General features: G+C 40.4%; 2 protein-coding genes across 2 annotated transcripts; both read left to right on the forward strand.

Annotated features, from left to right (window-relative positions):
• The first annotated feature begins 341 nt into the window (after positions 1-341).
• LOC117058917 (vomeronasal type-2 receptor 26-like) lies at positions 342-10,451 on the forward strand. The gene is made up of 6 exons (XM_033170332.1): positions 342-360; positions 1,092-1,407; positions 2,425-2,716; positions 8,494-8,724; positions 9,078-9,204; positions 9,550-10,451. The coding sequence occupies exons 1-6, from the start codon at positions 342-344 to the stop codon at positions 10,449-10,451; spliced, it is 1,887 nt and encodes a 628-aa protein (XP_033026223.1).
• Positions 10,452-14,125: 3,674 nt separating this feature from the next.
• LOC117058918 (vomeronasal type-2 receptor 26-like) lies at positions 14,126-20,805 on the forward strand. Its single transcript, XM_033170333.1, has 6 exons — positions 14,126-14,144; positions 14,723-14,894; positions 15,806-16,097; positions 18,901-19,131; positions 19,426-19,552; positions 19,904-20,805. The coding sequence occupies exons 1-6, from the start codon at positions 14,126-14,128 to the stop codon at positions 20,803-20,805; spliced, it is 1,743 nt and encodes a 580-aa protein (XP_033026224.1).
• Positions 20,806-22,378: the final 1,573 nt, after the last annotated feature.

Raw genomic sequence — 22,378 nt, forward strand, 5'->3', positions numbered from 1 at the left:
AGGGTTGCAGGGTGTGTGTCATTGTGGGATCAATGTCTTTCCTTGTGTAGGCATGCATAGCACCTGCTATATCTTTGAGCAGCATTCTGCCCATGTATTGCTCTGATCAGAAAACCCATCCTTGTTGGTGTAATATGAACAATGAGTTATATTACACAGTGCTTGGGCACATGACTTGAGGAGCTGAAAGAACTACAAAGGGAGTCCCACTACTGAGATATTAGGAGCATGTGGTCTCTGCTGTTGTGTTTTAATTGTTGTAGCAGGTGAGAACCCTGCTGGATCAAGGCAAAGGCCCATCTCTTCCAGCAATCAGTTTCATAGGTGTCCAACAGATGACCATGGCAGACCCACAAAGAGGTAATAGGCATATCCCTGCTGTAAGAAAGTTGCCACTTTTTCTACCCCTGAAGAAGAAGAACATTGTTGGGGTCAGGTTTCAAGCACAGAAACAGAAATCCCAGTCAACAGTCCTAGCTCCAAAGATGTAATCATCTCCCCCTTTAATTATCCAATCCACTTTAATTTGTTCCCCTGGCAAAAGCTCCAAAGGCTTTCTAGAAGGCAAGAGAAATAAATAAAACAGCAAGCCTTAAAGTAGGTATTGATATACAGCTGTGTCATGGAGAGCTGGGGAGTAGGGTTCAAACCACAGGCACGTTTCCGTTAATTTGATTCTAGCAGTTTTGTTCATCTTGCTGGCCACACTTTAAATCAGATGTTTGGCATCCCCAGCGAGTAATCATGGTAAATATTTCTAATTCTTCAGTTCGCAAAACATTGCTTGCTAATTTATCTTTTATTAAGAGAGCCAGTGTGGTGTAGTGGTTAAGAGCAGTAGACTCATAATCTGGGGAACCGGGTTTGTGTCTCTGCTCCTCCACATGCAGCTGCTGGGTGACCTTGGGCTAGTCACACTTCTCTGAAGTCTCTCAGCCCCACTCACCTCACAGAGTGTTTGTTGTGGGGGAGGAAGGGAAAGGAGAATGTTAGCCGCTTTGAGACTCCTTCGGGTAGTGAAAAGCGGGATATCAAATCCAAACTTTTCTTCTTCTTCTTCTTCTTCTTCTTCTTCTTCTTCTTCTTTATAGCTGCGTTGCCAGAGGCAGGAATTACTTACCATAGCCTGCTTAAGTCTGCAAATTTTGATGGGTGGATACAGGAGAGTCTCCATCTAGAGATGGATGGGATGAGGCTGTGGTTCGTTCTGATGCTGCTTTTGTTGCCTCACGTAGTGGGCAAAATAGATAATATGAATGGCCCAGTGCCTGGATCTTTCCCTGTCCTGCATGAATGGTACGAGACTGGTGACCTAGTTATTGGTGGGATTGCTTCGCATATAATTTACCTTTTTGATGAAGTTTCCTTCAAAGAACAGCCATCACTGAAGCTCTTTGACATTCCATAGTAAGGATCCTTTCTCTCTCTGCATCCTCTTGGCTTGGCTAGTTGAAAAGAAACATTTATAGAAATACTAAGATGTTGTTGTATGGCTGTCAAATTTTACATGTTGGTAACCTAGAGGAAAAATGAATGCAGGCGAAGCCTCCATGCTTGTTTTATCCATCCTGACAAACATTATGAATAATAAACATTGGACATTGGGTTAAAAATAGGGATGAGCAAATTTGTTCATTTCATGTTGCTTAAGTTTCTCATTTTTTCTAGTCTTAAGATGAGTTCTCCACATATGCACATCAATTTGATTTTTCTTTTTAAGAAGTCATAATTAAAATTAATTATCACCTGCATTGAAATTTCTCATAATACTGACATTTTTGGTATGTAATCTCACCTGTTATAAACATTATTGCAGGACACCAGCTCACTTGGTAGATCTGAATAGAAGGACACTCTCACTCAGATGAATACCCCATTTGATAAAGGGTGGTATATAAATTGGATAAATTATAATAATACCCCCCCCAAAAGCCCAACACACAGAAAGAAATTTGTTGCTATTTGCTTTTAGAAAGTAGAAGAGTTTGGATTTGGATTTGATATCCCGCTTTTCACTACCCGAAGGAGTCTAAAGCGGCTAACATTCTCCTTTCCCTTCCTCCCCCACAACAAACACTCTGTGAGGTGAGTGGGGCTGAGAGACTTCAAAGAACTGTGACTAGCCCAAGGTCACCCAGCAGCTGCATGTGGATGAGCGGGGAAGAGAACCCTGTTCACCAGATTAGGAGTCTACCGCTCTTAACCACTACACCACACTGGCTCTCAAATAAACTCAAATAACACATAACTGTGGTGTTTCAGTATAATATGAAGGTTTAAATCAGCTCAGAAATCTGACCATATAGTGAATAGACCCCCCCCCAATCTAAATCAGTCAGACACAAAAATGGCCAACGTTGGGGTATTCCAACTTAATGCATTGTAGAATTCTTCTCTGAAATTACAAACGGACTCTTCTTTCAGTATGGTGACGAAGTTCTATCAACACATCCTGGCCTTGGCATTTGCCGTGAAAGAGATAAATGAGAATCCCAGGATCTTGCCGAATGTCACGCTCGGGTTCCATATCTACGACAGCTACAACAATGCAAAGATGACCTACCATAGCACTCTCAAACTCCTTTTCAAATCCTATAGGTTTGTCTCCAATTACAAATGCGACACCCAGAAAAATCTCATAAGCATCATTGGGGGATTGGGCTCTGATACCTCTTTCCAAATGGCTGAGATCATAGGCCAATACAAGATTCCACAGGTAAGAGTCACGAGTGTGGCTTTGTGATTCTTCACCCCCACAAATTTTACTCTTGCCATTCTAGGAGTAATTCTGCTTCTCAGAACACGGGAGGGATGTGAAAGAGCTTAATCATAGACATTGGATGGATTGTTGCCAAGTTCCAGGAATTGGTTTTAACCTGAAAGGTGTGAAAGTTCTAGGTCAATGTTCTTAAAATTCAGATTGTTGTAGTGAAACAGAGACCAGCCAATAAATTGTCATCCTAGTTACCGACTGTAACTGCAGTATAGGACTGTCCTTGCATGATATAGTAAAAAGTAAGATTGAGTTGAGATTTCAAAGGTAATGTTTGTGGGGGGGTGTTATTGGATTGATTTTGTTTTACCTTTGATTATGTACTTTGTGTTTTTATATTGTGGTTTTATTTTGTGAACTCTCCTGAGAGCTGCAGGTATGGGGCAGTATACAAATTTAATAAATAAATTAAATAACTCAAAAGGTGTTTCAAATATCCCAAGATATATTGATTGCTTCAAAGAATATTTGTTGTATCAAAAATATATACACACAAAGAATGCTTCAAAAAGAATAAATTTAAAAAAGAATAAATTTAGATATATGACATGCAACAGTTTTACGTAAAATGACAATTAAAAACAACCACTGTATATGTTAAGATTTTTTTGAAAAAATGAAAAAGGAACATTTTTAAAACCAGAAATTTTAAAGCAATAACCATGGAACTGAATATAAGCAAAAATCAGGCTTTTAGGCATCCTGCACAGTGATCTACACCTTTTTGCTAGTTTAATGAGTGCTGCTCAAAAAGCAGATCCCCCTACTCTGCTTCTTGCGGTGGCAAGAAGCACAACTTCAGCAAACTTACCTAAGGAATCTCATGTATCGTCATGAAAAACAATCTCAACATTAACACGGTGGAGGTAAAAGTGTTGATGCTAAAATAACGTAACTAAATAAGATAACATAACTCTTCTCCATTAGCATCTGTTATGTTCTTGACTCTTCTTAAACATTATTGTGGGGGGGGACTTTATGGAAGAGGGGATTCTGAAAAATATATGATACCCAACTCATTGGGGCTTGTGAAAAGGAAATCAAAGAAAAGTAATATAGAGGGTTTAAAATATAAAGACGTGTATGTGGAGAAACTGAAAGTGGGGAATCAAAACTGAGGAAAGCGAAGAAAAAGGGGAAAGAAAAGAACTGTATCTTTCGGAAAGCCAATAAAGTACCACTTGCGTTGACTAGAAATTATTTTAACTGAAGAGAAGCAGCATTCAAGAGGTAAATATACAAGGTACTTAAATCACTCAGCAAGGCTTTGAGAGTTGCAGACAAAGGGATATGTCTGTAGTAAATCTTTGGACTTATTTTGTTGGTATATTTTTGCAAAATTGTTTATTTTTTTACAACCGTTTACCTGTCTCTATCTTCATCCATAAATCCAGTTTGACTGTTCCTCTCCTGTTCTTCATAGGCTAAATCTTGAGTTTGCAGTTCAAGTATTTCTGGGTCTAGTGAATAAATTATTAATTGTTATTTATTAAATTTGTATACTTTCCTTTTGCCAGTTGATCACAGGACAGTTCAAAACATAAAATTGCCATATAAAAACTACAAAAGACATATTAAAATTAAGATCAACAACAAACCAGTAATTCTCACTTTGATTAGCTTCTCTGTTTGTAGCAGTAAGTTGAGCTGATCCTAGCATAACTACAGTGGTACCTTGGGTTACATACGCTTCAGGTTACATACTCCGCTAACCCAGAAATAACGCTTCAGGTTAAGAACATTGCTTCAGGATAAGAACAGAAATCATGCTCTGGCAGCGCAGCGGCAGCGGGAGGCCCCATTAGCTAAAGTGGTGCTTCAGGTTAAGAACAGTTTCAGGTTAAGAACGGACCTCCAGAACGAATTATTTACTTAACCAGAGGTACTACTGTATGAGCTTAAATGGAAACCTCCAGCTGTATTTGATTTTCCCTTACTGTAATTTTAAGGTGCAAAAAGGCAGTTCCTATTTATATCAAGCAAAGCATGTTATAATATTCCGAGAAGGAATATTTTCAGTTTAGGGTGAGTTGCCCTATCTGCTCTTTCTAAATACAGTGTTGACAACTTTAGGTCAAGGATCAAAGTCGTTAACTATGAAAAAATAAATTGTGCCGGGTCTCTTCTTTCAGCATCTTCTTTGAAACAAATGAAATATGAAGGTTAGATCTTTTGGATCTGGATTCCATGTCCATTAATTTATTTTTAATTTCAATATTTCAGCTGTAAGCAAGGCAGTTTCTGCATCCTGAACCTAATCTAATAGTCAAAAAAAAAAAAAATCCTTCCAGTAGCACCTTAGAGACCAACTAAGTTTGTTCTTGGTATGAGCTTTTGTGTGCATGCACACTTCTTCATGTTATAAGAACAAACTTAGTTGGTCTCTAAGGTGCTACTGGAAGGAATTTTTTATTTTATTTTGTTTTGACTATGGCAGACCAACACGGCTACCTACCTGTAACTAATCTAATAGTTTTACAGTGGCAGTGGAGAGGTGTTAAATTCCAGAAGTGTTCCTTCCGAATGGAATAGCAGAGTCTTAATTGTGTGTTTAAGCATTTCTTGTTGTTTTGCTAATAGGTTTGTAAATTTATGTTTGCAATTGACTCCTGTTCGGCCATCAGCTTTGGTTCCTCTCTTCTCTCCAGCATTTTCGCTGCTTATTGGCCTCATGATTGTGTTTGAATTTGCCTTCGCTCTTGGAGTTGAAAAAAAGTTTGTAAGATCCTTTTTAGATGTTTTTGAATGGTAATTCATTCCCCTCACTGTTTTGCAGAGTTAGAGATTTTCTTGCTGATTTGAATCTATGCCCAAGCCAGTTTTGCAGGTGGCTGCAGAGAAGGTTTGATTCTAAATGGTCATCTCCGAACTGACTTGGCCATGTGCCCTCTCCCCCAGAAACACTTCTATAATATCAATTCATTTTCTCCTAGCTCACCTACAGCTCCTTTCCTCCAGAGGAAAGTCTTACAAGTCATACACGATCCTTCTACTGCATGGTTCCCAACTCAGCTATTCAGTACACAGGGATTATCAGACTGCTTAAACATTTTGGATGGACGTGGGTTGGACTCTTTGCAGAGGATGATAACATTGGAGAATATTTCCTGCATAACCTAGAGACCTTGCTTACCCAGAATGGAATTTGTGCAGCTTTCACAGAGAGAATCCCACAAGAACCACATTTAGATAACCTTGATGAAATGTATGAGACGTGCTTGAATTTGTATGCAGCGTTCACAAATAATACAGTCAGTACATTTATAATGTATGGAGAATCTGTGGTAATTGCCTGGCTGAGAACTGTTATATTCATGCGAGACCCTGAAGCTCTTGGACCTCGATCCATTAGAAAAGTGTGGATTATGACATCTGAGATTGATTTCATATTATTTGACATTCAAAGGAGTTGGGACCTTCAACTTTTTGATGGTGCCATTTGCTTCACAATTCACTCAAATGATCCTCTGGGGTTCAAGGAATTTCTTCAGAGTAGAAAACCTTATGATTGCTTCAGAGATGGATTTCTCATGGACTTCTGGGAAAAAGCATTTGACTGTAAACTTCCAAAATCCCATGTCTCAATGGAAGACAGTGAAACTTGCACGGGGGAAGAGACTCTGGAGAGCCTTCCTGGGCATCAGTTTGAAATGCGGATGACTGCCCACAGCTACAGTATCTATAATGCTGTCTATCTTGTGGCCCATGCACTGCACACCATGTATTCTGTTCGGTATAACTGTAGAGCAATGGGGAGTGGAAAAAACTTTGAACTTCAGGAATTGCAGCCTTGGCAGGTAATGTCTGGGGAATTTTTTCTTTCAGTTAGGTTGGCTTAATCCAAGATGAGACTATATCCAGATTTCCATCCATCAGTAACCACTTGGATACATCTTATTCCATGATGGTTTGTGGATTCTCCTTTCCTCCTGTCCATTGAAAAAGGAAAGAATTGTAGTTTCCTCGCCACTGTGTCACAAACTTTCCATCTGCAGTATCGAAACGCCTCATTTCTTAATAACTTGGTATTTCTTAAATGAAACCATCTAAACAATATTCGAGAGGAATGGTAGTTTTAGGTCCATTCCTCCCATCCCATCTCTAATAATTTCAGGTTTGTTAAAACTTTTGGTCAGTCAGGACAAGGATGGATTTTTGTGAATATATCACCTTTTGCTTGCTGGTGAAGAGCTATTGAAATTTATTCTGAATTATGGGTATGCAATAACACAGGTTTCCTTTTTTTATGAGCTTATTTTTGCATTTTCAGGTTTGTAAACAACAACAAAGAGAACAAGTAAACTATAATCAGTAAATCTGCTTTGATGTCCCTCCACCCCGTTTTGATCCTCATTCCAACATTTTTCTCCTGCATCTCCTCTATTACTCCAATTTTATCAAAACTTCAAATAGTCCATAATTCAGCTTTTACCTGCAACTATTATATCAATGCTGCTAATGATTTTAATTGTTTACAATAATTTTTCAGATACATTATGTACCTTTCCCATTCCTTATTAAAATTTTATTCTTCCTGGTTCCTAATTCTTTCGGTCAGATTTGTCATTTCAGCATAGTCCATCAGTTTTATCTGCCATTGTTCCTTGGTAGGGACTGTATTTCTCTGAGCTAAAAGATTTCAGGCAACTGTAGTCACATACACAAATAGTCTCTTCTGGTCCTAGTCTCTGCACCTAAAATTCCTAAAAGAAAAGCCTCTGGATTCTTAGAGAAAGTCATCTTTAACATGTTTTCAACCCATTGAGTATCATCTTCCAGAATGCTTTTACTATTTCACAAATCCACCACATATGATAAAAGGTGCAGTCATTCTCTTTACATTACCAGCCTGCATATGATCTTGATTTATACATCTTGGCTAGTTTCCCTAGGGTCAAATACCAACAATACATCATTTTCATTTAATTTTCTTTCCTGATACAGCATACTGTAAACTTTAAATCCCGGTTCCATAACCTCTCCCATACTGCCAGTGGATGTTAGAACCAAAATCTCTTGCCCAGTGTATCATCACAAATTTGATTTGTTCACATTTCGTATGCCATTCCAATAATAATTTATACATTTTAGAAAGTAATTTAATCTTATTTTCTAACAGCTCCTTTTGAAATTGAGAGGTTTCATTTAAGAAAGCTTTCTTTTTATACAACTTAAATATATCATTGAGTTGATGATATTGTAACCATACAGTTAATAATCTCTTACATTTTCAAAACTCTTTAATTTCAACTATTGAGCTATTTACATTAATAGTTCTTTATAAGTTACCCAGTCGTTTCTCATTTTGTTTTTTTCCAAAGCTGTCAATTCAAGTGGAGAGAGCCACCATGGCATTATTTGTTCTAATAATTTTTTATATTTCTCCCACACTTCATCCACCACTTTCCTTACTACATGGCTCAGAAAACCTTTGTGAACTTTGACCTTCTCATACTACAAATATGTGTGCCAACTTAATCTATTACCATGACCTTCAAGGTCTAAAACCTCAGTATTTTTATATAATATCCATTGCTTTTAGCAGCAAAAGCAGGATGCCTCATAATATAAACTCAGATCTGACAGGGAGAATCCATCTCTCTCTTTGGAATCTATAAAAAAACCTTTATTCTTGGTTTCTTTATGCATGTTATGGTTGCAAACCATGGCACAAAAATATTCATTTGTTTTTTGTCTGTTTGTTTTTCTCTTTTACTCAGATTCACCCGTTCCTTCAAGCCATTTCCTTTAACAACTCAGCTGGAGAAACAGTGGTATTTAATGAAAAAAGGGAATGGGGTAGTGGATTTGACATAATTAATATGATCATGCTCCCAAACAATTCCTTCCTTCGTGTGAAAGTTGGAAGGGTGGAGGATCCCAGTTCCCATGAGGCAAACAGATTCATCATAAATGAGGATGTAATTGTTTGGCACAGAGGCTTTAACCAGGTGGGGATTCTAGAAAACTGTTAGGGATGTAGACAGAGGGGATTCCTTCCCTGTCTTTATGGGTGCATAATTTGGATGTGAATAATTCCTTTTGATTGCATATTTCTGCTGTGCATCTGTGATAGCACCCGTTCCTTGAAAACAAAGGAACTACTGTTGGTCAATATTGAAAACAATGACCTGAATGGATCTATGGCTGCATTGGTTATAAGGCATAATCCCAAGCAAAAGTCACTGGGTTGATTGACTGCTCATGGTTTTTGTTGTTTGTTGTTTAATTTGAAGGTAAACACTTACACAATGTATAAATAAAATAAAAACTCCTTGTATAACCCTTTCCTGTTTAAGTTCAGGTGCTTCCACTTTCACTGTGTAATGAACACTGCCAGCCTGGTTATCAGAAGAAAACGAAGGAAGGAGATCAATTTTGCTGCTATGATTGCCTTCCATGTCCAGAAGGGAAGGTTTCAAACCAGATTGGTAAGTGATTTGGTACATCAGTTTCCCCATTATACAGGGTTAATTCCTTATGGGGTCAAATAATTGGCAATTTAGAAGTCTTAAATAAGAATGGTGTGTAAATAGGTTTCTGCCTCCCATGATTGCTCATGAGGACATTCAATAAAGCTGCAGTAAAATGCATCCAAATAAAGCAGTGACTTTCATAGCACCCAACATGATCTAATTACCCAAGATAAACTAAGCGACTAGAAGCAAAAGAACAATAGACTTGATGTTGAGTGGCATTGTTATATGACCATCAGCTCTTTTTGAATTAACAACAATTTGATCATCAAATTCTATCTCTTTCCATGTTTCTTTCAGATATTGACGACTGTTTCAGATGCCCAGAGCAAGAGCATGCAAGCAAAGACAGAAATCATTGCATCCCTAAGACAATAACCTTTCTATCTTACCAAGAACATTTAGGAATTAGTTCAGCCGTGATTGCTGTTTCCTTTTCCCTGATCTCAGCCTGGGTTTTGGGAACTTTTATTAAGCACAGAGATACGCCCATAGTCAAAGCCAACAACCGGGACCTCACGTACATACTGCTCATCTCCCTCCTGCTCTGCTTCCTCTCTACGTTGCTGTTTCTTGGAAGACCTAACACAGTGACCTGCCTCCTCCGACAACCAACTTTTGGCATTGTCTTCTCAATGGCTGTTTCTTGTGTGTTGGCAAAAACCATCACCGTGGTTATAGCTTTCCTGGCTACCAAACCAGGGTCCAACATGAGGAGGTGGGTGGGGAAAAAACTGAGCAACTCCATTGTCCTTTCCTGCACTGTTATCCAAGCAAGTGTCTGCTCTGTATGGCTGACCACTGCTCCCTCATTCCCCGATTTAGACATGAACTCTGCAGCAGAGGAAATCATTGTGCAATGTAATGAAGGCTCTGTTGCAATGTTTTACTGTGTCCTGGGCTGCTTGGGCCTCTTGGCTATTGGCAGCTTCATTGTGGCATTCTTAGCCCGCAAATTACCAGATACGTTTAATGAAGCCAAGTTCATTACCTTCAGCATGTTGCTCTTTTGCAGTGTTTGGTTGTCCTTTGTTCCAACCTATCTGAGCACCAAAGGGAAGTATATGGTGGTGGTGGAGATCTTCTCCATCCTGTCCTCCAGTGCTGGGTTACTGGGCTGCATCTTTGCCCCGAAATGCTACATCATAATGCTGAGGCCTCAGATGAACAGTAGGGAGCAACTCATAAGGAGAAAGAATTGAAGAATTGTGTATACTATTGTATTGTTATATAAATGGGGGTAAGTGGCATAGGACGCCAAAGCCTACTATAACCTTTTAAAACTCATTCACAAGTCCTGAAGCATTAGATGCAGCACAGCACACCTGTATTTCAAAACTGGAAGATCTCTGAATTTTTTGATGCAGCTCTTGAACGAAATAGTGTGTAGCTTAAGAGGAAATCTGCATCAAATGAAATATATTCATAATAAATATATGCACAATCTTTTAGGATTTGTATGCAAGAATAGGTGTAAATTATTGGTGAATCTTTCTGAGGAATTGTTTTCATCCCAAACTGATTGAGAAACACGGGTAGAAGCCTATGCAACTTACATGATTTAGTACTGAAATTATCATTTTTTAAAATGTAAGTAAACTTATGGCCAGGAAGATCAGACGGGTTGCTATGTCTCCTCCTGTGCCATGTGTAGGTGCTTAAATCCTGCAGGATCACCACTGAAGAAGAAGAAGAGTTTGGATTTGATATCCCGCTTTTCACTACCCGAAGGAGTCTCAAAGCGGCTAACATTCTCCTTTCCCTTCCTCCCCCACAACAAACACTCTGTGAGGTGAGTGGGGCTGAGAGACTTCAGAGAAGTGTGACTAGCCCAAGGTCACCCAGCAGCTGCATGTGGAGGAGTGGAGACGTGAACCCGGTTCCCCAGATAACGAGTCTACCGCTCTTAACCACTACACCACACTGAAGTTCAGCCCACCCTAGAAGTTTTTGAACAATGGATTCTGTTATGAATTTGGGCGGTGTGGTGGGTGGGTGGGCTGTATGCCTTAGCATCCTAATTCCTGGATCCGGCATGGTTCATTTCCTGGAATAGCCAAGCTAGCTTTCCAATGAGGTAATGACCCACTAAGTGTTGGCCATTAAAGTATCAAAGGAAGTGGGTCTGGCACCTCACATTGCTTGGTGTGCAACAGATTCAAACTTATGGGGTGCCACATAATGAGGTGGGTTTTACATGTAGGAATGAAGTGTAAGCTTGGGAAGGGAAGAAGCTGAGATCAGGCAGGAAGAAAGAGGCTGGGAGAATTGCTTATGAACACAATACACATCCTGAACCATTCCTTCTACTGTAGAAATCGAGGTGGTCCAGCTGATGTCTCCTACAACTTTTTTCAGTTTCTCCTTCATCCCATCAAATGCTTCCCCATCCTTCCTGGCTGTTGTCATGCCCCTTGGCTGCCCTGGATCACTGTGGGTGTCCCAACCTGTGGCAATCTGGAGCTGTCTCCATCTAACTTAGACTAAGATTAGATCCCCCCAAATCAGGCAGTATTGGTTCTGGGTTCAATATTTCACCAAATCTGGTTTATAGCCTTCCTCCAAATAATTTTGCACTTCCCATAGGTCTCCTCTTATTTTGATTGATCTAGGGATACTGGGCTATGGAGTGCAATAAATTTTTGATTTGAACTGTGGGGACCTCTGGATTTTGAAATGAGAAGGAAAGGAAACAAGGGGTTTCTGTTGTCTCTAGGCCTTGTCCAAATTCTGTAACAGTGGCGGATGATAATGCAGTAAGTTTTAAATAGAGGGCTGGTAGAGTTTAAGTGGGCCAATGTAGAGTGCTGTGGTTTTTGTAGTTTGTACTTATTGTTAATCTCACATGCTGCACTCCTGGTATGTAATGGCCAGTTTATCAATACAGTACAGTGTTGTTGGGTTTGTTTGTTTTTTTAAACCACTTTATTTCTTTATTTTACCTTGTAATAATTGTATTGGGACGTGGGTGGCGCTGTGGTCTAAACCACAGAGCCTAGGGCTTGCCGATCAGAATGTTGGTGGTTCGAATCCCCATGACGGGGTGAGCTCCCATTGTTTGGTCCCAGCTCCTGCCCACTTAGCTGTTCAAAAGCACATCAAGCGCAAGTAGATAAATAGGTACCACTCTGGTGGGAAGGTAAACAGTGTTTACGTGTGCTGTTCTGGTTCACCAGAAGTGACTTAGTGATGCTGGCCACATGACATGGAAGCTGTCTGTGGACAAATGCCGGCTCCCTCAGATTATAAAGCGAGATGAGTGTGCAACCCCAGAGTCGTCTGTGACTTGACCTAACGGTCAGGGGTACCTTTGTTGTTATTGTTTAGTCATTTAGTCATGTCCAACTCTTCGTGACCCCATGAACCAGAGTGTGCCAGGCACGCCTGTCTTCCTCTGCCTCCCACAGTTTGGTCAGACTCTTGACTTTACCGTTACTTAATAATTGTATTGCGTGTGAAGGCCCCCCAAACCACCCCCAAATTAAGACAAAATAGACAAGGGTTTTAGTTTAAGGTTTTTGGCATTAAATTTTGGCCACAACTTTATTGAACAGGACTGACACTTGGCACCACCATATGTCAGTAAGGGAAAGCATCCTGGGGGAGCGAGAACTCCTTCAATCTCACAGCTCACTCCAGATGCTCCCATTGGCTCTGGCATGGCCCAGCCCCTTGACAGCATTCGGACTAAAACAAGGCGAGCCCCTGGATTCCTTTAATGGAATTCCCTAGCAGCAGCAAAGGAGGGGCAGGCACAGTCAACCACGTCCCCTCCCCAAAACATTGAACCAAATGCCTAACTGCAAACCTTACAAAGTTGTGACGATTTGCTACACAGTAGGCAAAAAAGTGGCACCAGCCAATTGGTCAAATGGCAAAATTCCTACCGGGCCCCTGCTCCAAAACAGACAACCGCTACACAGGCATAGCAAGGTCATAAGAACCACCCTAAATACAGGGAGAGGAGGGCGGGTGATGCAGTGCATGTCGCAAGAAAGTGAAACTCTCCAGTGATGTGCAGCAGCTTAAGTAGCCTCTCAGCAGCCAATAGCCAACCCAATTGACCAAATTTCTGCCCCAGCAACAGAGGGCAACCAATCGGGTGCTGTGGTCATCCAAACGGTCCCGCCCCACAACAGGGAGTCAGTTTCTGGTGATCTCACCACAACACGTGCCCTCCATGATGGAGGAACCGACTTTGAATATTTCGTTTGTATACATTATTCCTCATGATTTTCCCCTTCCAGTGATTCATTTATGTATAATGTGCTTTTGATTTTCCTTTTCTACAATAAATTTTTGAAACTGAATAAACCTTTGGATCATCAATCTCTAACCCATGGGGGGGTGTACCTAAAGAACTCGCTTATTACTCCAAACTTATTTAAAAATGGATTGGAAAGGCATGTTGGAAGCTGTTTCTGTTTCATGGGTTATGACAAAGAAGAGGAGTTGCCCATGAATGACCACAGAAAGTGATCCTGTGGGCTCGGTAGTGAGCAGACTCACTTGCCATGCTGAGTTGTTCATTCCCATTTCCCTTAAAAGGGGTTGCAAGTTGTGTGTCATTGTGGGATCAATATCTTTGCTTGTGCATTCATGTGTAGCACCTGCTATGTCTTTGTGAAGCGTTCTGCCTATGTATTGCTCTGTTCAGAAAACCCATCCTTGTTGGTGTAATATGAACAATGGGTTATATTACACAGTGCTTGGGCACATGACTTAAGGAGCTGAAAGAACTACAAAGGGAGTCCCACTACTGAGATATCAGGAGCATGTGGTCTCTGCTGTTGTGTGGCAGGTGAGAACCCTGCTGGATCAAGGCAAAGGCCCATCTCTTCCAGCAATCAGTTTCATAGGTGTCCAACAGATGACCATGGCAGACCCACAAAGAGGTAATAGGCATATCCCTGATGTAAGAAAGTTGCCACTTTTTCTGCCCCTGAAGAAGAAGAACATTGTTGGGGTCAGGTTTCAAGCACAGAAACAGAAATCCCAGTCAACAGTCCTAGCTCCAAAGATGTAATCATCTTCCCCTTTCATTATCCAATCCACTTTAATTTGTTCCCCTGGCAAAAGCTCCAAAGGCTTTCTAGAAGGCAGGAGAAAAAAAATTAAAAATCAAGCCTTAAAGTAGATATTGATATACAGCTGTGTCATGGAGAGCTGGGGAGTAGGGTTCAAACCACAGGCACGTTTCCGTTAATTTGATTCTCGCAGTTTTGTTCATCTTGCTGGCCACACTTTGAATCAGATTGTTGGCATTCGCAGCAAGTAAGCAGGGCACATATCTTCAGTCAGTAAAACATTGCTAATTTATATTTTATAGCTGCGTTGCCAGAGGCAGGAATTACTTACCATCGCCTGATTAAGTCTGTGAATTTTGATGGGTGGATACAGGAGAGTCTCCATCTAGAGATGGATGGGATGGTGCTGTGGTTCCTTCAGATGCTGTTTTTCTTGCTTCCCATAGTGGGCAAAGCAGACACTATGAATTGCCCAGTGTCTGATTCCCTCCATGTTCTACATGAATGGTTTGAGGCAGGTGACCTTCACATCGGTGGAATTGCTTCGATTATCATTTACTCTCTCAATGAAATCTCCTTCCAAGAACTGCCATCACAGCAGCTCCTTGACACGGCATAGTAAGCATCCTTTCCCTGTCTACATCTTCTTGGCTTGTGTGGTTCACAAAGAACAACGCAATGAATCACCAGAAAGCACAGGAGTAATCAATCCAACCAAGGGCAGCCACGATTCAGTGCAAAGGGTTTTTTAAATGTTATTAATAAAAGTTTGGATATGGGTGGGTCTGTGTTTGAGAAATGAGAACAGTTATGAAAATGATTTATTTAAAAAATGGACATATATAAGTGCTAAGATCTGTAAAAAATGTTTTATGGAAAAATACGAGAGACATTATATACTTTGTAAACCAAGAAAATCTTTAATAAAAAATAAAATAAAATAAAATAAAAGTGCTAAGATGTTGTGGTGGGAAATAGTTTGCAGTGTGCTGAATTATACATGTTTGTAACCTAGAAGAAAAGGCAATCAAGACAGACCTCTATGTTGGGTTGATGATAGACATTGGCAAATCTGTCCAATTCATATTCTCTAAGTTTCTCCTTTTTTGAGTCTTAATATTCGTTTTCCACAATTTTCACATCAATTTGATTTTTTTTATTAGTCCACATGAAAATTATTCATCAGTTGCACCAGAATATTTGACACCTTACATACAAAAAAAGTCAGTATTACATTATACACATTTTGGCAGGAGGCAGTAAATGAAAACAATGTTTTATTGTTTTCTGCTTTCTGGGAAAGCTCAAAGAACAAACAATTGGTGTTTCAAAACTATCCCTTTAGGTTTCCTGAATCATATTTGAGCTGAAGAGGGAGGTTTAGGTTACCTCAGAAACCTGACAATAAAATAATATAATTTTATTACAATCTAAATGAGTTGGAGGAAAAAAATGACCAATATCGTTGTTAGCACATTTAATGCATTGTAGAATTCTCCTCTGAAATTACAAATGGACTCTCCTTTCAGTTTGGTGACAAAGTTCTATCAGCATGTCCTGGCCTTGGCATTTGCCGTGAAAGAGATAAATGAGAATCCCAGGATCCTGCCGAATGTCACGCTCGGGTTCCATATCTACGACAGCTACAACAATGCAAAGATGACCTACCAAAGCACTCTTGAACTCCTTTTCAAATCCTCTAAGTTTGTCCCCAACTACAAATGTGACACCCAAAAAAATCTCCTAAGCATCATTGGGGGATTGGGCTCTGATACCTCTTTCCAAGTGGCTGAGATCATAGGACACTACAAGATTCCACAGGTAAGGTCTACCAATGCGGCTTTGGGACTCCCCCCCCCCCATTTTGCTCTTGCCATTCTAGGAGTAATTCTGTTTTTCAAAACATGTAAGGGATATGACAGACATTGGACATGGGTTTTAATCCTGAAGGGGTGCACTCCATGTGGAAATTACAAGTCAAACAGTTGAAGTGAATCCGAGTTGAGGCAGGTGTTTGTGCTTGTAGACCTGCCAAGAAACCCTGATCCCATTAAGTGATTGTAACTCCGATACAGGACTGCTCCTTAATAATAATTTAAAAAGTTTGATGGATGAGAACTCACAGAAAGTGTATAATATTACCATAACTTGGATTCAACTCTCATAAGATCAATTGATTGCTTCAAAGAATATTTGTTCTATCAAAAGACCTATACTGTATACACAAAAAATAATCTAAAACTAGTTCTACACTATTACTTCATTTTCTTCCAGCTCATCTATGGCTCATTTCCTCCAGAGAAAGTTCTCACAAGTCTAACCCGTTCTTTTTACTGCATGGTTCCCAACTCAGCTCTTCAGTACACAGGGATTATCAGACTGCTTAAACATTTTGGATGGACGTGGGTTGGGCTCTTTGCAGACGATGGACAAAGTGGAGAATCTTTCTTGCATGACACAGAGATCTTGCTCAGACAGAATGGAATTTGTGCAGCTTTCATAGAGAGAATTCCACAAGACCCTTATTCAGATAACCTTGATGAAATGTATGAGACGTATTTGAGATTGTATGTACCGTTCACAGATAATAAAGTCAGTACATTTATAATGTATGGAGAATCTGTGGTAATTGCATGGATAAAAACTGTTATATTCATGCGAGATCCTGAAGCGCTTGGACCTAGAAAAGTGTGGATTATGACATCTGAGATTGATTTCATATTATTTCACATACAAAGGGATTGGGACCTTCAACTTTTCGATGGTGCCATTTGCTTCACAATTCACTCAAATGATCCTCTGGGGTTCAAGGAATTTCTTCAAAGTAGAAAACCTTATGATTGCTTCAGAGATGGATTTCTCATGGACTTCTGGGAGAAAGTATTTGACTGTAAACTTCCAAAATCCCATGTCTCAATGGAAGACAGTGAAACGTGCACGGGGGAAGAGACTCTGGAGAGCCTTCCTGGGCATCAGTTTGAAATGCGCATGACTGCCCAAAGCTACAGTATCTATAATGCCGTCTATCTTGTGGCCCATGCACTGCACACCATGTATTCTGTTCGGTCCAACTATAGAGCAATGGGGAGTGGGGAAAACTTTGAACTTCAGGATTTGCAGCCTTGGCAGGTAATGTCTGGGGACTTTCTTCTTTCAGTTAGATTGGCTTAATCCAAGATGAGACTATATCCAGATTTCCAGGCATCAGTAACCACTTTTATGTACTTTCCCGTCCCTTATTAAAATTTTATTCTTCCTGGTTCCTAATTCTTCTGGTCAGTTTGGCCATTTCAGCGTAGTCCATCACTATATCTGCCATTGTTCCTTGGTAGGGACTGTCTTTATCCGAGCTAAAAGATTTCAAGCAGCTATAGTCACATACACAAATGGTCTCTTCTGGTCATTTGGAAACTCTGCACCTAAAATTCCTCAAAGAAAGCTTCTGGATTCTTAGAGATGGTCATCTTTAGCATTTTTCTCAACTCATTGTATATCATCTCCCAGAATGCTTTTACTACTTCACACATCCACCACATATCATAAAAGGTGTACTCTTTCTCTTTACATTACCAGCCTGCATATGATCTTGATTTATAAATCTTGGCTAGTTTCCAAGGGGTCAAATACCAACAATACATCATTTTCATTTAATTTTCTTTCCTGATACAACATACTGTAAACTGTAAGTATATCATTGAGTTGCTGGTATTGTAACCAAACAGTTAATAATCCTCTTACATTTTCAAACCCCTTTAATTTCAACTCTTGAGCTATACCCATTATTAGTTCTTTATAAGTTGCCCATTCGTTTCTCATATTCGTTTCCCCCCCAAAGCTATTGATTCAAGTGGAGAGAGCCACCATGGTGTTTTTTGTTCTAATAATTTTTTATATTTTCCCCAACTTCATCCACGACTTCCTTACTACATGGTTCATAAAACCTTTGTGAACATTGACCTTCTCATACCACAAATATGTGTTCCAACTGAATCTATTATCATGACCTTCAAGGTCTAAAATAGGGACGCCCAACTCCCAAGAGACTGTGATCTACTCCCAGTATAAAAAACTGGCATCTGCCCTTTTTGGGGGTGGGGATGGGAAGACAAAGTTGTTAACCTTTTATAGGGGATTAAAAGCCTTTTGGGGGGTGAATCGCTCAACTATAACAATGGTGCAGTGGGAACAACTACTTTCGTTTCCTGACTTGTCGGCAAACTACAATTAAAAACCACCCATTTGGCACAAGTAAAAGAGTGACAGAGGAAGGGGGTGGGGATTCCCACTGCATTTATTTTCACTGCAGCAGATCAAGAGGGATCCCTCAATCGACCGCGATCGATGACAATCGTCCAGGGATTGACTTGTCGATTGCGTTTGACCGGTTGGACATTGCTGGTCTAAAAAATCAGCATTTTTTATATAATATTCATTCCTTTAACCAGCAAAGGCAGTATGCCTCATAATATAATCTCAGATCTGGCAGGGAGAATCCACCTCTCTCTTTGGAATCTATAAACAATTTATATTTTATTATTGGTTTCTTTAGGCATGTTATAGTTGCAAACCATGGTACAAAAATGTTCATTTGTTTCTTGTCTGTATGTTTTTCTCTTTTACTCAGATTCACCCGTTCCTTCAAGTCATTTCCTTTAACAACTCAGCTGGAGAAACAGTGTTCTTTAATGAAAAAAGGGAATGGGGTAGTGGTTTTGACATAATTAATATGATCATGTTCCCAAACAATTCCTTCCTTCGTGTGAAAGTTGGAAGGGTGGAGGATCCAAGTTCCCTTGAAGCAAACAGATTCATCATAAATGAGGATGTAATTGTTTGGCACAGAGGCTTTAACCAGGTGGGGATTCTAGAACACTCGTAGGGATGTAGACGGAGGGGTTGGCTTCTCTGTCTGGATGCATAATTTGGATGTGAATAATTCATTTTGATTGCTGTTGGTCAATATTGAAAACAATGACCTGAATGGATCTATGGCTGCATTGGTTGTAAGGCATAATCCCAAGCAAAAGTCACTGGGTTGATTGACTGCTCATGGTTTTTGTTGTTTGTTGTTTAATTTGAAGGTAAACACTTGCACAATGTATAAATAAAATAAAAACTCCTTGTATAATCCTTTCCTGTTTAAGTTCAGGTGCTTCCCCTTTCACTGTGTAATGAACACTGCCAGCCTGGATATCAGAAGAAAACGAAGGAAGGAGAACAATTTTGCTGCTATGATTGCCTTCCATGTCCAGAAGGGAAGGTTTCAAACCAGATTGGTAAGTGATTTGGTAAATCAGTTTCCCCATTATACCGGTACAGGGTTAATTCCTTATGGGGTCAAATAATTGGCAATTTACAAGTCTTACATAAGAATGCTGTGTAAATAGGTTTCTGCCTCCCACGATTGCTCAAGAGGACATTCAATAAAGCTGCAGTAAAATGCATCCTAATAAGGGAGTGACTTTCATCACGCCCAGAATGATCTAATTACCCAAGATAAACTAAGCAACTAGAAGCAAAAGAACAATAGATTTGATGTTGAGTGGCATTATTATATGACCATCAGCTCATTTTGAATTAACAACAATTTGATCATCAAATTCTATCTCTTTCCATGTTTCTTTCAGATATTGATGACTGTTTCAGATGCCCAGAGCAACAGCATGCAAGCAAAGACAGAAATCATTGCATCCCTAAGACAATAACCTTTCTGTCTTATCAAGAGCATTTAGGAATTAGTTCAACCGTGATTGCCGTTTCCTCTTCCCTGATCTCAGCCTGGGTTTTGGGAACTTTTATTAAGCACAGAGATACGCCCATAGTCAAAGCCAACAACCGGGACCTCACGTACATGCTGCTCATCTCCCTCCTGCTCTGTTTCCTCTCTACATTGCTGTTTCTTGGAAGGCCTAACACAGTGACCTGCCTCCTCCGACAACCAACTTTTGGCATTGTCTTCTCAATGGCTGTTTCTTGTGTGTTGGCAAAAACCATCACCGTGGTTATAGCTTTCCTGGCTACCAAACCAGGGTCCAACATGAGGAAGTGGGTGGGGAAAAAACAGAGCAACTCCATTGTCCTTTCCTGTACTGTTATCCAAGCAAGTATTTGTACTGTATGGCTGACCACTGCTCCCTCATTCCCCGATTTAGACATGAACTCTGTCGCAGAGGAAATCATTGTGCAATGTAATGAAGGCTCTGTTGCAATGTTTTACTGTGTCCTGGGCTATTTGAGCCTCTTGGCTATTGGCAGCTTCATTGTGGCATTCTTAGCCCGCAAATTACCAGATACGTTTAATGAAGCCAAGTTCATTACCTTCAGCATGTTGCTCTTTTGCAGTGTTTGGTTGTCCTTTGTTCCAACCTATCTGAGCACCAAAGGGAAGTATATGGTGGTGGTGGAGATCTTCTCCATCTTGTCCTCTAGTGCTGGCTTATTGGGCTGCATATTTGCCCCGAAATGCTACATCATAATGCTGAGGCCTCAGATGAACAGTAGGGAGCAACTCATAAGGAGAAGGAATTGAAGGATGTTGTTGTGTATCCTGTTGTAGTTTTGTATGTGTAGAGTGCAAGGCGCTTAGGATGCAAGAGCCTACTGTAACGTTATATATATTTAACGTTGAGAGTCTCTGTTTAGTTTCATTTGATGCCCGAAATTCATTTGGAAGCAACTAATGATAGGTAGGAAATTCAATTCAATTTGCATTTTAATATATAAAAAATATTATTTGTGCTTCCTGAATTTTACACAAAACAGAACACAGTTTTCTTTCAAAATTGTGACCTTCTTGAATTTTTTCATGCAGATCTCCCACCAATTAATTTGCAGATTGGTACGCGAATGGCGCTGTGGGTTAAACCACAGAGCCTAGGGCTTGCTGATCAGAAGGTTGGCGGTTTGAATCCCTGCAACGGGGTGAGCTCCAGTTGCTCAGTCCCAACTCCTGCCCACCTAGCAGTTCGAAAGCAAGTACTGTAGATGAATAGGTACCACTCCGGCGGGAAGATAAACAGCGTTTCCTTGCACTGCTCTGGTTCACCAGTAGTGGCTTTGTCATGCTGGCCACGTGATCCAGAAGCTGTACACCGGCTCCCTTGGCCATTAACGCGATATGAGCGCCGCAACCCCAGAGGTGGAGATGACTGGACCTAACGGTCAGGAGTCCCTTTACCTTTACCTTTACACAAGCTGCATCAAAGCAAATAATGTACAGAAGTTGTTTTACACACACACACACACACACACACACACACTTGGTAATGTGTTTGCAAAAATGGATGTAATAGGAGAAATAAATAGTTAATATTGATTAATCTTCAGTAGCAGATCAGTCATAAATTTCCCATTGTATCTATTCTTTGTGTGGTTTTTAATGCCCTAAATCATGGGTGGGCAAACTAAGGCGTGAGGGCAGGATCCGATGCAATCGCCTTCTAAATACAGCCCGCATACGGTCCAGGAATCAGCGTGTTTTTACATGAGTACAATGTGTCCTTTTATTTAACATGCAGCTCTGGGTTACTTGTGGGGCATAGAAATTTATTCATTTTTTTTTTCAAAATATAGTCCGCCCCCCTCCCCCACAAAGTCTAAGGGACAGTGGACCGGCCCCCTGCTGAAGAAGGATGTCATGGTCAATGGATTCAAAGGCCGCTGAGAGATCCAGCAGAACTAGGAAACTCCTTTCACCTTTGTCCCTAGCCCACCAAGAGATCATCAACCAGTATGACCAAGGCAGTTTCAGTCCCATGATGAGGCCTGAATCCCAATCGGAAGGGATACAAATGGTCCTCATCCTCCAGGCATGCCTGGTGTTGTTCAGCAACCACCCGCACAATCACCTTGCCCAAGAATGGAAGATATTAGACTGGGCAATAGTTGGCCATATTGGCTGGGACCAAAGATTTTTTTTTAAAGAAGCAGTTTAATTACCACCTCTTTCAGTGGGTCTAGGAAGGCTCCCTATCTCAGAACAGCATACACCACCCCTCGGAGCCCATTGCCCAGCCCTTCCCAGCTCACTTTTATGAGCCAGGATGGGCAAGGATCAAGGAGATAGGTGGTTGGTTTCACTTTTCCAAGCAGCCTGTCCACAT

This window comes from Lacerta agilis, chromosome 14 (assembly GCF_009819535.1).
Source record: "Lacerta agilis isolate rLacAgi1 chromosome 14, rLacAgi1.pri, whole genome shotgun sequence".
Taxonomy (NCBI): Eukaryota; Metazoa; Chordata; class Lepidosauria; order Squamata; family Lacertidae; genus Lacerta; species Lacerta agilis.

Bases quoted from the DNA above. Each gene is read 5' to 3' on its own strand.
- LOC117058917 (XM_033170332.1), top strand. The intron at 1,408-2,424 runs GTAAGGATCCTT...CTCTTCTTTCAG, and splicing joins AAGCTCTTTGACATTCCATA to TATGGTGACGAAGTTCTATC. The intron at 8,725-9,077 runs GTGGGGATTCTA...GTTTAAGTTCAG, and splicing joins GGCACAGAGGCTTTAACCAG to GTGCTTCCACTTTCACTGTG.
- LOC117058918 (XM_033170333.1), top strand. The intron at 19,132-19,425 runs GTGGGGATTCTA...GTTTAAGTTCAG, and splicing joins GGCACAGAGGCTTTAACCAG to GTGCTTCCCCTTTCACTGTG. The intron at 19,553-19,903 runs GTAAGTGATTTG...TGTTTCTTTCAG, and splicing joins GAAGGTTTCAAACCAGATTG to ATATTGATGACTGTTTCAGA.